The sequence below is a fragment of the Pan troglodytes genome, chromosome X (genome assembly GCF_028858775.2).
Source record: "Pan troglodytes isolate AG18354 chromosome X, NHGRI_mPanTro3-v2.0_pri, whole genome shotgun sequence".
NCBI lineage: Eukaryota > Metazoa > Chordata > Mammalia > Primates > Hominidae > Pan > Pan troglodytes.
In genome coordinates, this window is record NC_072421.2 from 76,875,274 (window position 1) to 76,889,312 (window position 14,039).

At 37.5% G+C, this 14,039-nt stretch overlaps 1 protein-coding gene across 3 annotated transcripts in view; it reads left to right on the forward strand.

Annotated features, from left to right (window-relative positions):
* GPR174 (G protein-coupled receptor 174) overlaps positions 1 to 13,363 on the forward strand; it is a 30,919-nt gene extending 17,556 nt beyond the window's left edge. For 2 of the 3 annotated variants that reach the window (XM_009439291.4, XM_003317533.5), the window contains one exon: positions 8,497 to 13,363. In XM_009439291.4, coding sequence (XP_009437566.1) covers positions 9,053 to 10,054 — 1,002 coding nt within the window. In that variant the 5' untranslated portion in view covers positions 8,497 to 9,052 and the 3' untranslated portion in view covers positions 10,055 to 13,363. The remainder of the gene's footprint in view (positions 1 to 8,496) is intronic. The other variant, XR_001714142.4, reaches the window with a different exon arrangement.
* Positions 13,364 to 14,039: the final 676 nt, after the last annotated feature.

A 14,039-nucleotide genomic window follows, 5' to 3' on the forward strand; every position in this document is an offset into this window, starting at 1 on the left:
TTCTTTGATTGTAATCCAATGTGGCTGCATAAATGTATTTCCACAAGAGTTGAGATTTTTAAATGAGGCAATGACTGTGTTTTGAGTTGTGTACTCTGCCTTAGCTCATGGATTGCAGATAAAGATGGTAATTTTCTAGTTGGATGATTTTTTTTAAAGGTTAAATGGACATGAAGCTAGAGGGGTCATTGTTGCTGCAAAGGGGGTGGTTTATTTTGCTTGTTATTAAAGTTATTTCAGTTTGCTTCACAAACACTTAAGTGAACACATTGTGATTATTTGGGGGAAACCATGCAGGAAATCCTAATCAGTTCAATGGGCAGTGTTCAAAGCACTTATTTTTATCCATTGGCAGGTGACCAGTAAGGAAGAGCAAATTTCCCGGCAGATAGGCTTGAGGGGAGAGGAGAGACAAGGGTGTAAAGAAAAAAAATCTGAATGCATTTATCAGTTTAAAAAAAAGGTTTTAAAAAAAGTGTCTTTGAAAGTTTCAAATGTAAATGTTTTTCAGTGGCCAATATCAAATAAGTAAAACAATAGCTAAAAATTACTAAATATTCCTTTAGATTTTATAACTTGAATGGCCTTTAAATGCTCTACTGCAAAGATGATACAGAAATGGACAATTTAAAATAATGATTCTGTAAACATGCAAGGACAGATGTAGTATCTGTTTAGCAGGTGTTTCTTAAAGATCTACTAATGGACATTTAGTAAAAGTCTATTCTAATTGTTGCGAGGAATGCATAAATTAATAGGACAGTGTCCCTACTCTCAAAGAGATTAGAATCTAGTGGTTGTGTAGACAACTATCTATACCATCAAAGAGGTTGAACCATATCAGGCTATGGCACAGGTACATGCAACATGCTATGGGAATTTAAAGGAAGAAGGGCCAATTCCAATGTAAATGATTCAAGGAAGATTTATGGGAAGAAATTAGATAATCAAAATTCTCCTATTAGGAATTTTCCCACCCATCAAGGTGAGAAAGAGTTGCTGGGAAGCTGGAAAATAAGGATGTTCAAGTTAAAGTCAGACAGAGACATCGAGGTACATGCTGTGTGCTAGAACAGTCTGGCATGGTGGAAGCCTAGGGCACTTGAAAGGGTGCAATAATTAATCAGGCTAGAAGGCAGAATAAGGCTTAGAATATTAGGTTTTTTAGGCCATTGCAGTGTGGACACTTGAAAGATTTTACACAACTTAACAAGATAATTCAACCTTTATCTGATAAAGGCAACTGCAGAAATATGTCAGTCTAAAATAAGAAAGTCTTTCTATTTAACGTATTAAAAAGGCAATAGGGTGATTGTCAAAATTTTATAAAAAGAGAAAATATGAATTTGTTTTTGCCTTCTGAAATACTGCTGAGTGTTACTGATATTATGCTGAAAAGGTCCAGAAAGTTTACTTTTGCCAGCAGGATATTTACTAGTCTATTAATTTTAGGTAGGAGACAACACTATGTCCTTTGAGTTAACCCAGAATGGAAGTCCATAGTCTTTCTGCAAGAACATCTGGAAAGATCGGGAAGAAGGGATTTTTCTCAGTTTCCTAGATGATTTGTAACTCAAACTGTAGACTACAAGAAAAGAAGGGATAATATATTTCTGTTTTTAAAGCCAAAAAACAAAAGCAGACATTGACCTGCTAGTCCTCCTTCATTAGATCCCAATATCAAATTGTGTTACTTTTTATCCTATGAAATAAGGAGTCACCAAAAATGAGCCAAATATTGCAAATAATGTAAATTACTGAAAATTTATTTAGTAACAAAGTATTATGCAGTGAACACAAATATGTAACATTCCATTCAAATATTGTCCATGCATTAAGCTCTAGGGCCTCACATGATCTCAGGCAAGACTTGGGATGAAGTCTGCTGTCCTTTAGGGCACTTTATACATCTTGTACAGGAGAGCAAAATGTGTGGCTCTTTGTGAATCTAGTACCTAAAAGATTATTGTGGGAAGAACAGAGGGAGCCATATGAAATGGCCCTATATGAATGGTTTTCACCACTTTCTTCCAATCAATATATATGATGCCATCTGAGAAAAATGTGACAACAGTACTGATGAGGACCTACATTATTATTTGATATTCGATATTTCATACTTGGGGCATCCTTATTATAGACTTAGAGTAGAGTGAGCTCCAAATGAATATGTCATTACCTGGGTACTTGGATCATGGGTACAATAGATGTGCCACAAGCCTTTAAGGTTAATCTAGGAATCTCTCCCCGCCCCCACCACACCCCTATGCCTTCCTTTGGAGATAGTTCCAAGGTACCACCTACTACTCTAACATTTTACAATTATAGCTCTGTTCTCAAATGTAGTAGCTTACAAAAGAAAAAGACCATGTAGGAGATGCATTAGAAATTATGTGTCACTTTCTGCTTCCACCAAAACCAGGTGGCTTGTGCCAGACACAGAGTTGTCATCACTGGTGGAAGATTACTTAAAGAGTCCAGCCATCTTTATTTTTAATGACACTCCAGTGTCACTAACCGGAAGGATATTTCTGAGAGCCATAAGTTGCCAAAATGCTTGGTTTGTTTCTACTAATCAGGAGGGTTATGCTACTGGAAGGAGAAATATAGGCCCACAATACTGGTTCTTTGCATGTTGTTACTGCTCAGTGACCATGGAGGCTTATTTTCTGAATTGAGGGATAAAATAAATTCTTCCAAAGTCTTGCCTAATTGATGATATCCACTGTAAAGGCATAGGAAAAATGGTAGAAAATTGAGAAATAACGAACCAGAATCCTGTTTAGTAGGAGTAGCAGAGGAAACATGCTACGAAGATCCAGAAAATTAATACAAGTCTAGCAAAAGATAAAACTGTGCCACTAGGGGAGGCTTATTTTCAATCATCTGGAATAATAGTGGTCAATGTTTTGCACCTCCCACCCATACCTCCCTCAAAACTTAATCTAAGGACAGAGTCTAGTGTCTGTCATTTAAAATGCAAGAATGAGACACCTGTATTTTAAATTAATTGTGTAGTTATTGAGACATAAAATGTTTCATGGGCATTTTTTTGTGTAATTACTGAAAGCTCCATGTGCGCTTTTTAGAGTAATTACTGAGAGGCCAACAATTCGTTTTTGTCACTTGTATTTTAATATTTAAATTTTTAAATTTTAAATCATTTTCATTAGGATTCTTTCTCAAAGTTTCTGAAAACCCTAATGTCTGCTCAGAGGCTTCCGTATTTTTGTTGTTGTTGCTATTTAAAATGAAATGCTGTAGATTTTGGACAATGTATTGTGAAGAAAGTGGCTCCCAAATATAAGTAAAGCACGGGTAAACGTGGAGGAATACAACGAAGCACTAAGACAAAAAAAAAAAAAAAAAAAAAGCTGATATAGTAACTGAGCTTAAAGGCCAAGGATGCAAAAGCTTTTGGATCTACTGGGATGTATTGTATATGCTCCAGAAATTCTCAGTTTGTGTGAAGTACTGACATTTCCAGGGAAAGCTTGCCAAGTTTAAGTTCCTGGGCCCCATCTTTAAAGGTGTGAGTCTGGCATTTGCAGCCTAAACTCTATAGGACAAAAGGCTTATCCTCAAGAAAAAAGGAAATTGGGCCCAAACCAAGTGGGAAAGAATATTTACCTTCCTTCTTCTTAAAATAAGGATTTTCGGTCCCTTAAAATCACACCATATAGGGTAGCCTCCTATACCAACAATTCCGGCCAGAACCTGGAGTGAGGCCTTGATAACTGGTTTTATTTTCCATTCCATGCTTGGTCTTTCTACCAGACCCCATAAGGTTGGTTTACTCCTCCCTTTTCACAGGCTATTAATCGTGTGGAGTCGTGGATAGGGCACACTCTCTAGGAGAAAACTGCAAGAGGACTGCAAAAAAGTGAAAGGGGCCAGAAGGGTCTGATTATCTTGGACCTTAGTTTATTTTATGTAAGCTTGGAAGCCCATAACTTTCCTTTAAAAAATCCTATTTCTTGTCCAAATGTTCATGTTTTCTCTGAGACACAAGGTGAACATTCAGAAAAGCTGGAGGAAAATCCCCACAGCCCTGTCAGCACCGAGAACAGGAAACATACAGCTTTCCCACTGTAACATACTAACTTGTGATCTTCTCATCACTTCTACTAAGTGGAAATATTTGAAATTTAATGTGTAAAATGGAACTTTGTAAAATTGTGACTTGTCTCTTAGGAGTTGGAGTACACACACCTAGAGTGCTAAAAACAGAAGACACTGATAGCCAGCCAGATATTTGGCTACATGTAATCCTAAACTGTCTGCTCAGTGTTTTATAGTATCCATCAAAAGTGATTTAATATTTTCACTAGTCTTTTAACCATGTATAGATAAACAAGGTGTGCAAACCACTATGAATCACAAGTTAAACAGTAGTCAACAAAATGGAGCTGTATAAAATTGTTTGCAAAAGACCATAGTATATATAAACTTAAAGGGATCTTTTTTTTTTCTTTTTTTCTTTTTTTTTTTTTTTTTTTTGAGACGCGTCTCACTCTGTCGCCAGGCTGGAGTGCAGTGGCTCGATCTCGGCTCATTGAAATCTCTGCCTCCCGGGTTCAAGCGATTCTCCTGCCTCAGTGTCCCAAGTAGCTGGGATTACAGGCGTGTGCCACCACACCCAGCTAATTTTTGTATTTTTAGTAGAGATGGGGTTTCACTATGTTGGCCAGGATGGTCTCAATCCTGACCCCGTGATCTGCCAGACTCGGCCTCCTAAAGTGCTGGGATTACAGGTGTGAGCCACTGCGCCCGGCCTAAAGGGTTCTTCTTACTACACTAGGCTCTGGTTTAGATCTAAACTTACACCTAAGCTTAGTTGAATCTAACTGAGTTTCGTCTACATGCAAAGTAACTGTGCACTTTGGAGGTGGAAGATTATAATGGTCATGAAAACACTGTCTTTGCTGGCAAGCTGCTCACAATTTTCTGGAATGAATAAGAAAGGGACATATTTCTGACACAAATAAACTGCTTTGGGAGTTCACAGGTAGGTATAATCACAACTAGGCAAGAGATCACAAAAACCTCATGAAGAAGGCAGCATTTTAAGATAGTGGCCTTGGAGGACAGGCAGGATTTCAACAAGTAAAGATGGGATAGAACAATTTAAGCAGAGAGAAAGTCAAAAACACAGGCAATGAAGATAGGAAAACACAGTGAATTCCTGCAAAAACTTCAGTTTGGTTATGTAGCTTAACAAAATAATTGAATTGGTTTTGGTATTGCTCTTTATCACTCAGTGAAGATTCTCAGATTTTAAGGCTCTCCAATTTGGTTATCTGTGATGCTTGTTAAAATGTAGATCCTTTGGCTCCACTCTTTGACAAATAAGATTCAGTTGTCCATCTGGGAATACACATTTTTAATAAGCACTCCAATTAGCCCTGGCGCCAAATTTTGAGAAACCCTGCCTAAGTAAAAGGAGAAGAATAAAAATAGACCCTGAGAGGTAAAAGCAGTGTAAGAATACGCAGCCTAACTTTTTTTTTTTTTTTTCCAATGGGTGGTAGGGGCAGGGAAGCGAATAGTAGCTAAAGGTCTTGTTAATTTCAGTACAGGTTGAATAGCCCGTGAGGTCCTCAATACTAATTGGTTTGCCCTATTCTCCAGAATATGGAATGATCACAAATTAAGAAATCTGAGAAAAGGCAATATGACTGGTGATGTGAGACTGAGTGACAACCTTCCTGCTGTCTCCAAGTAATTAAAAGAGCACTTCTCAGAGCAGAGACACAGAATGCAGTCTGATTAAGAGGAAATTGCTTTCAGATCTCAGTAGAGAAATTTAGACTTAGCTAAGTAAAATAACTTCCTGGCAAAAAGGCAATGTTCACAATAACTGCATTGTCTGTCTGCACATATGTGTTTCCTGTCTTCATGAAATTGACCTTTGAGGGAACTCATAGGAGATGTTGAAGCTAAGATAAATTGGGAGCCTGGTTCAAAGTGACATCCAGGAGCACCTCTCTTTAAAATTTATTTATTTAAAAAAAGTGATAGAATACTCAGTAGGGCAAAACTGGTGAATTTCCTAGGGGAACTAACCAGGCAAATACTTTTCAAAGCATTTTATTACTTTGAAGATTTTCAAAAGTAAAAATGAAGCCCTGAGATTTGCCTGTGTGCTGATCAGAATTAGGAAGAAATTGTTCTTTTCTCTTCTGTCCAGAACTTGGGATTGCTCATGTGTCATAATGGTACAATTGCCTTTGATATACGTGCACACAGCTGTTCAGTTTAACAACATTTGCAGTCACTTGCAGCACACTAGGTCTGCTTTTTCTGGGCTTAATAAAGTGTGCACCTAACCAGAACTGTAATATGAAGTTGAATTTTGAGCAAGTGGTTGCTTATTACCTGTGATGGGATGGTTTCTGGACAGGGCTTCACACCCCAGATGGCATCTCTACTTGCAATTAGTGTCTCAAAGACCACCATTAGAAATTAGGCAATTTAAGCTGGGCACAATCCCAACACTTTGGGATGCTGAGACAGGAGCATCTTTTAAACCCAGGAGGTGGAGAGCAATTTGGGCAACAAAGCAAGACCTCAATCTCTACAAATTTTTTTTTTTTTATTAGCTGTCACAGTAGTATGCACCTGTTGTCCCAGCTACTTGGGAGGCTGAGGTGAGAGGATCGCTTGAGCCCAAGAGTTCCAGGCTGCAGTGAGTTAGGATCGTGTAACTGCACTCCAACCCAGGAGATAAGACAGAGCTGTCTTGTCTCTTAAGACTGTCTCTTAAGAACAACACCAAAAAAAGGAATTAAGTAATTTGATAATCTGGTATTTTTAATCATTCATTTTATTTAGTTAAAACCCAGGTGCACATTTTGAAGGAAGAAAGTTTTAAGGTGCTATCAACTACCATCTTCATAGATAATGAAGCTTGCATATAGTAGGTCTCAGCAAAATGATACAAAAAGCCATTTCTAATATTCCTTTGAATGAGACTTCACCTGGACAAGCAACCAGAGACCTAATATTGCTGGAAAATACTTTTGAAACATAAGTACAACTAAGTAAAGCTTCAGATTTGGATGAACATATACATATTCATAAATAAAAAACAATAACTTCCCATAAGAACTCCATATGAAATAGTTTCTCACTTACATATGGCTGAAAAATTAGCATGCTGAATTCAGGCAATCAATTCCCTTTCTCTCTACTTTTTTCCTCGTACCAAGAAAGTAAGTACAATTGAGGAAGTACAGTATACTGAAGAAAAAAAAAATCTGCCCAAGGAGCTTGGCATTTCCTTCCAATAAGGGTCTCACTTAAAATTGGAGTCTGTTTCAGTCCCCGTTAAAATATGGATTTTTTCTTGTGAAAGGACAATCTCAAAGAAAAGTGGTATTATTTACAGTTGTGCTTCACTGTTTTTTATAACACTATCTTTCTATGTCTTCCTTACCTGAGAAATCTCGGGTATTTAATCTCTTCAATCCAAAGGCATATTATGAATCACTCATCAAGCCTTTTAAGTAAAGTGAGCATCATATCTTTGAATAAAACGTGCTGTTTCACTTACCATGAAATTGAAGTAAAATAATAATAATTTGTTCAGGGGCTCAATGACGCACACTTCAAACCACATGGATTTGATCATTCAAAGCAGGATGTTTCATAATTCCCATTTCATTTTTGTTCTTCCCACACATATCTTTAAAGTTAGTTAAGTCCTCCTAGATTTCAGCAGCCTTGAGGCAACTATCCAGGCCCCTAAGCTAAAATTTACTTACCTCAGAATAAAGGTCATAGACCCAGCTGAGTCAACTTTCTATGGATTTTGATTCTCTGCTCTGGTGGTACATCTGTTGTCTCAGGTAATTAAGAGGTGACTAAATGACTCCTGTAAATGGGATTATTTAAAGAGAAGCTGGTTGTCCACTTATTTTTAGACATATAGGAATGATTTGGATCAAATGATGGTTCAAGGACAAATGCTGGGCTGGCTATTTCAAAACCAAATGGAGAGCTTTGAAAAGATACAAATTGCATACTGTACCCCATCAGTACTCAATCAGAATCTCTGGAGGAAACACCCAGAAGCTTGTATTTTAATTTTTAACCTTCCCCAGATGATTCAGACATCAGTAATGTTAGTAAAGCAGTAGTCCAAATCATAGCTTCTCAAATGTTAATACGCAGGAGAATCATCTGAGTTCATTGTTAAAACGCAGATCTTGATGCATCAGGTCCAGGGTGACGCCTGAGATTTTGAATTTGTAACAAGCTCCCAAGCGTCATTCGTTCATGAATTTTGAGTAACAAGGGGCTAGATTACTTCTCATGTTCTTTCAAGCTATGTTTTTCTGTGATTGTAAAGTGCCTTGTAGAAACTGCAGCATAAACCCTTCCCTTACTTAAGAATTTTTTCATTCAAACTAGAATATTTTTCTGAACACAGGCTTTTTTTTTTTTTTCAAAGCTGGGCCAGGAAATAATTGACTTATTTTCTTTTGCTTGCAGCTCTGCCTTTGTTTCCTACTTTTTAGCTTTTGACATATAGCTGAAAAAGTCCCAGAAAGCTGATCTTTCCAAGTTAATCATCCCTGAAGAGTGGCGGACTCATTGTGCACTAAAGCAATCCTTTCTTCTATGTGAGCCAAAAAAAGAAAAACGGCCTGCCAGACACCTGTAAAGAGAAGGCTATCGTCATATAGGAATTTGAGGAACTGCTATATGGTACATTCCTTTTCCAAATGGGAGAGAGTAAGCTCTCATGATGTCCCAGAGGGCCTTAAAATAAACAAGAGGGGAAATTGTAACAGCTTGTCATCTGTGCTTGTACGCTAGACTTCCATGTAGTTACTCTAGACAAATCTAAATCAAAAATGCAGATCATTCTTTGAAAAATCCCCAAATCATACGTAGAGACTCAGACAGATGTGGTAAAAAGAGGAAGGTTATTTTATACTTCGTATCTCCAACCCACTGGCAATCAATCTTTTGGAAGGAACAGCAGTTGATTGTGAATTTAGTTTTGAACCACCATTAGGCAAAGATAGTTTCTCTAGAGAGAATCATGCCTGCTAATTACACGTGTACCGGGCCAGACGGAGACAATACAGATTTTCGATACTTTATTTATGCAGTGACATACACTGTCATTCTTGTGCCAGGTCTCATAGGGAATATATTAGCCCTGTGGGTATTCTATGGTTATATGAAAGAAACAAAACGAGCTGTGATATTTATGATAAACTTAGCCATTGCTGACTTACTACAAGTTCTTTCCTTGCCACTGAGGATCTTCTACTACTTGAATCATGACTGGCCATTTGGGCCTGGTCTCTGCATGTTCTGTTTCTACCTGAAGTATGTCAACATGTATGCAAGCATCTACTTCTTGGTCTGCATCAGTGTGCGACGATTTTGGTTTCTCATGTACCCCTTTCGCTTCCATGACTGCAAACAGAAATATGACCTGTACATCAGCATTGCTGGCTGGCTGATCATCTGCCTTGCCTGTGTACTCTTTCCACTCCTCAGAACCAGTGATGATACCCCTGGCAATAGGACCAAATGCTTTGTGGATCTTCCTACCAGGAATGTCAACCTGGCCCAGTCCGTTGTTATGATGACCATTGGCGAGTTGATTGGGTTTGTAACTCCGCTTCTGATTGTCCTATATTGTACCTGGAAGACGGTTTTATCACTGCAAGATAAATATCCCATGGCCCAAGATCTTGGAGAGAAACAGAAAGCCTTGAAGATGATTCTAACCTGTGCAGGGGTATTCCTAATTTGCTTTGCACCTTATCATTTCAGTTTTCCTTTAGATTTCCTGGTGAAGTCCAATGAAATTAAAAGCTGCCTAGCCAGAAGGGTGATTCTAATATTTCATTCTGTGGCATTGTGTCTTGCTAGTCTGAATTCATGTCTTGACCCAGTCATATACTACTTTTCCACTAATGAGTTCCGAAGACGGCTTTCAAGACAAGATTTGCATGACAGCATCCAACTCCATGCAAAATCCTTTGTGAGTAACCACACAGCTTCCACCATGACACCTGAATTATGCTAAAACAAAAAACCAAACTGAATGTGACCTGAAATGCAAGTACATCAGAACATATCTGCAATACCCAAGCCACAGGGAAGAACTTGCAAAACAACACAGCTTTTCAGTTCTGCTCTATCTTACTGCTATGGGGAATTCACTTCTTCAAAGCAGGACCTATTTGGAGCATTACGATCCACGATTATTGATGTTGACATGTCCATGTAGTAATTTTTCATCAAGTCTGTAAATCTTAAAATATCAAATTTCTGTGACATCCTATAAACATATGCACACAACTGTAGTCAGTACTTTTACCTGTGAACCTCAGGCACAAAAAGATTATTAGCTTGGAGTCACCATAAACATTCAGTTTTGTTGCAACAGATACTGAGTCTTTACGTTCAGAGGAAATGTAAGTGTCTTTTTATATTAGTAATCACAGTTTACATGCCATTTTCATATGTTTGGTTATATTTTAGTGGGATAGACGATATATTACCCTGTGTAAAGAAAATGTAAACATAAGATCATTTTTATCTCTCAAGTGTGATTACTCTTCAGAGTTTGAAGACTAAAATAGCTATTTTCTTCATTTTTGTGTCAACATGAAACATCATTTGTCACACCTGTTCACAGAATGAAAATCTGAACTCAGGCCTCTGGCATATTTAAACTAAGAACAATATACATATTTACATACGATAACCCTCTGTGACTGGAAAAGATGCCGTGTTGCATCTACCTAGGACAGGTAGTTTGTCAAAGTCCATACAAGGTGACTCAATTGGGCTCTAGGCCTAGGAGAAAGCAGAAAGGTGACAATCACAATTCTGCTCTCTTACACTTTTTCTAAAGAACACTTCTGGAGATGTATGGACCCGCCTAGTAGAGGAAGTTTTTATCATGTTTCTAGAGATACATTGAGGTAATGGTGACAGGTTCCTGCACTTTCTGAGCCTATGGAAGAAGTAGTGCACTAATGAATCATTAAACCTAGGCCAGAGTGAAAAGATGAAGCAAAGTTGGGTAATCTTTTAAAAATTCTCATCACATTGTATTTCTTACTCTAATACAAGGACACTTACTTAGCTTAGACTGCCAAGTTACTTACACAAGCCAGAGTAAGTCTCTCTGCCCCATCATTGCATACATATTACAGTCAGTCACATGGACCCTAGAATCCACATTGATTTTTTTTGGTCTAGCTTTGCCCCAGACATACCATTCTAAAGCCTACAAAGCCTAGCTCTTAGCAGCTGGGGAAGGCAATTATTTCACCTCTTGAAAAATGCATAGAAGATTAATTTGGTCAGCCTTTGACAACCAATGGCCAATGACTTGCCTACTACCTGTTTGGTACTATTGTGTGGGAAACAGACCCAGGATATTAGTCGTAATTAAACCTTAGGTTGTAAGTATTAGAATATTTTGAAACATGTTTTAGCAAAAAGCTCTAACTTTAAGAAAGTTCTACTTAAAATCTGTGTGTGCTATATAATGAAGATACCTTCTATGTCTCACAGAAGGAATGTAGAACCCAATCAAAGGCTTTATCATATTTAGAGGAAAGGGGTTGTTTTAGGCATACAGTTATGATACTAATACATTAGGGGAAAACTGGTGACATCAAAATGAATTCTAATATCTAGACTGATGGAAAGTTTTCTAAAGTTTTCTTTGGACAAGTGTTGATTTCACACATATGTTGTTATTAAGATAATACCCTATTAGAAAACTGACTTTGTGCTGCTAGCAAGTGTATCTATGTGTCTCCTAACTAATCATTGTAAGGTATATGTTTTGATGTGTTAAATAAGTTTTCAATAAGTGTTAAACTGTATTTTAAATAGGGCATCTATAACTGTGTCTTGTCTCTTTGCTTTAAAGTGTCTTTTGTTTGACTATAATTTAGTGTTGCAATAGGAATGCAAGTAATAATTTTGTGGAATTGTGAAATAACTGTGGGTACTTTTAATGTGAGAGTCTTATCTATAGTATTTGTGCTTAGTATTTTCTAGATTAGCATGAAGTACACTTCCTAAGGTCACTTTGGAAGATGATTGATTTGATTTAATTAACATATTGATTTCACTTTGACTATGTTTTTCTTAAAGAGGAAGGGAAATATTTTCAGGAGATGTTTGACCTTCTTAGATGAATGGTTGAGGGTAGGGCCCATTTGTTAGGCAGCCCATTTACATAATTCCAAAAAAGGACCAGTATTCAATGTTATGCTGCTTAGCTGAGGGAACCCTTTTTCCCCAGGCCTGCCAATCTACGTTTGTATTCAGTGCTCTGATTTACTTTATTCACCCCTTATCCCATCAATATGTTTTGTCTTCTGCTTGATTCCCTTGCTCTCCCAGGAAGCAACCTGATCAATTCATTCACACCATGGTGCTAATAGCTAATGTTAGGTTCATATTAATTTACCCAGGAATATCTGAATTCCAGGCTTTAGGACTAGGCATTAAACCAAAGTGGTGACTTTCAATGGAGGGCTAATACATACTGAAGCAGACAGACTGGAGGGAAAGATATTTTGGATAAAGTGGGTCCCACAGCACTGCCTTTCATATTGCATACAGTAAGCAAACACCTACTTTGGTTACCATAATGGGAATGCTGACTTTTAAGAAATTAAGAAATGTATCCATGAACATGGCTATCAGTTTCTCAGATGTCTGCTCACCTTCTTTTCATTTTGCCTCTCTCCTTTCCTACGTTGGGCCTGATTTTCAGGGGAAAGTCTAAACTAGTAGCTTACTAATTTAGGAGTACTGGTGCAGCTACGATCCAGACAGCAGCCTGTTCTCTGAGCTTCTCCATTCCATGGCTTATCCAGACTTCTCATTTATCACTCTCTGGGTTCTATGAAATTGTGGTGCAAAGAGTAAACACCCTCAACCATAGTAATGTACACTTCAAGATAAATAATTCCACATTTCCTAAAGTTGTTGAATTTTGATTCAAAAATGCATAAGTATTCCAATAAGAAAAACTTTGAATATGTAGTGATTTCTATGTAAAAATATTGTTATTATTATTATATTCAAATGGTTTATATGTTTTCATTGTCATTCAGTTAAGCAGCCAATTCTATTAGCTGGTAATTCCACAAAGAGAAGCCATCTGCCCCAGGAGCAACAGACCAAGCTGCCTTGGTCTGAGAGGGTGCATCTGTGGAACTCTTGCGCAACTTACATTTTATGTCACCTTTTGATTTTACTCCCAAGATACTGTGAAAATGTTGCACTTGGAATTTATTTATGGCTATAACTTATAATATTCATTTTAATAATAAAGATTGTCTTTGTAATTACATAGAAATTTTCTGCCTCCAGAAGTCAATGTGTACTTAGTCACTTCTTTCAACACACTGATAGACTTGATGATCTTTGTTAGTGTTCTCACATGCATGGATAAAAGTCCCCTAAGACTCTATTCTCACTTTTTCTCTCTTTGAGAGGTGCAGTCTATTCTCAAAAGGAAAGACAAACCACACCCCCAAATTTACCCCACTCTTGCCACTCACTCTGTCCATAGATAGACGTTTTACTATTCATATTCTGCTAAAAATTATTCCCCATCTTCACTGTGGACCAAGTTTATTAGAACTACTTAAAGCTCTATATTTGTAGTGATGGAACAGAGAGAATCTTTTCTTCTTAGTCTTAAGGGTTGTTAAGATGTGGCAGTCTGATTTTTTCTCTGGATTGTCAGGGGAAAATAAAAACTCATCTTCTACTGTCCCCCTCTGCTCTTCTCAAAACAGATCCACTTAAATAAAAAAAAAAGGGTGAAGTCAGGAAAATTGTCTCTGACCCTTCCCTCAGCCTGGCTCTCTTTCTTCTATTTCAGTAACTCCCTCATCATCTTACCTATATCCCTAGCACTTTCAGGACCCCAAATATCTTCTATAATAACCAAATTTTTAGGAATTATACATTTTGGCTGTTGCAAAAATATTTTCCTAGGAAGTGGTGAAGGGTTTCCCAAGGAAGAA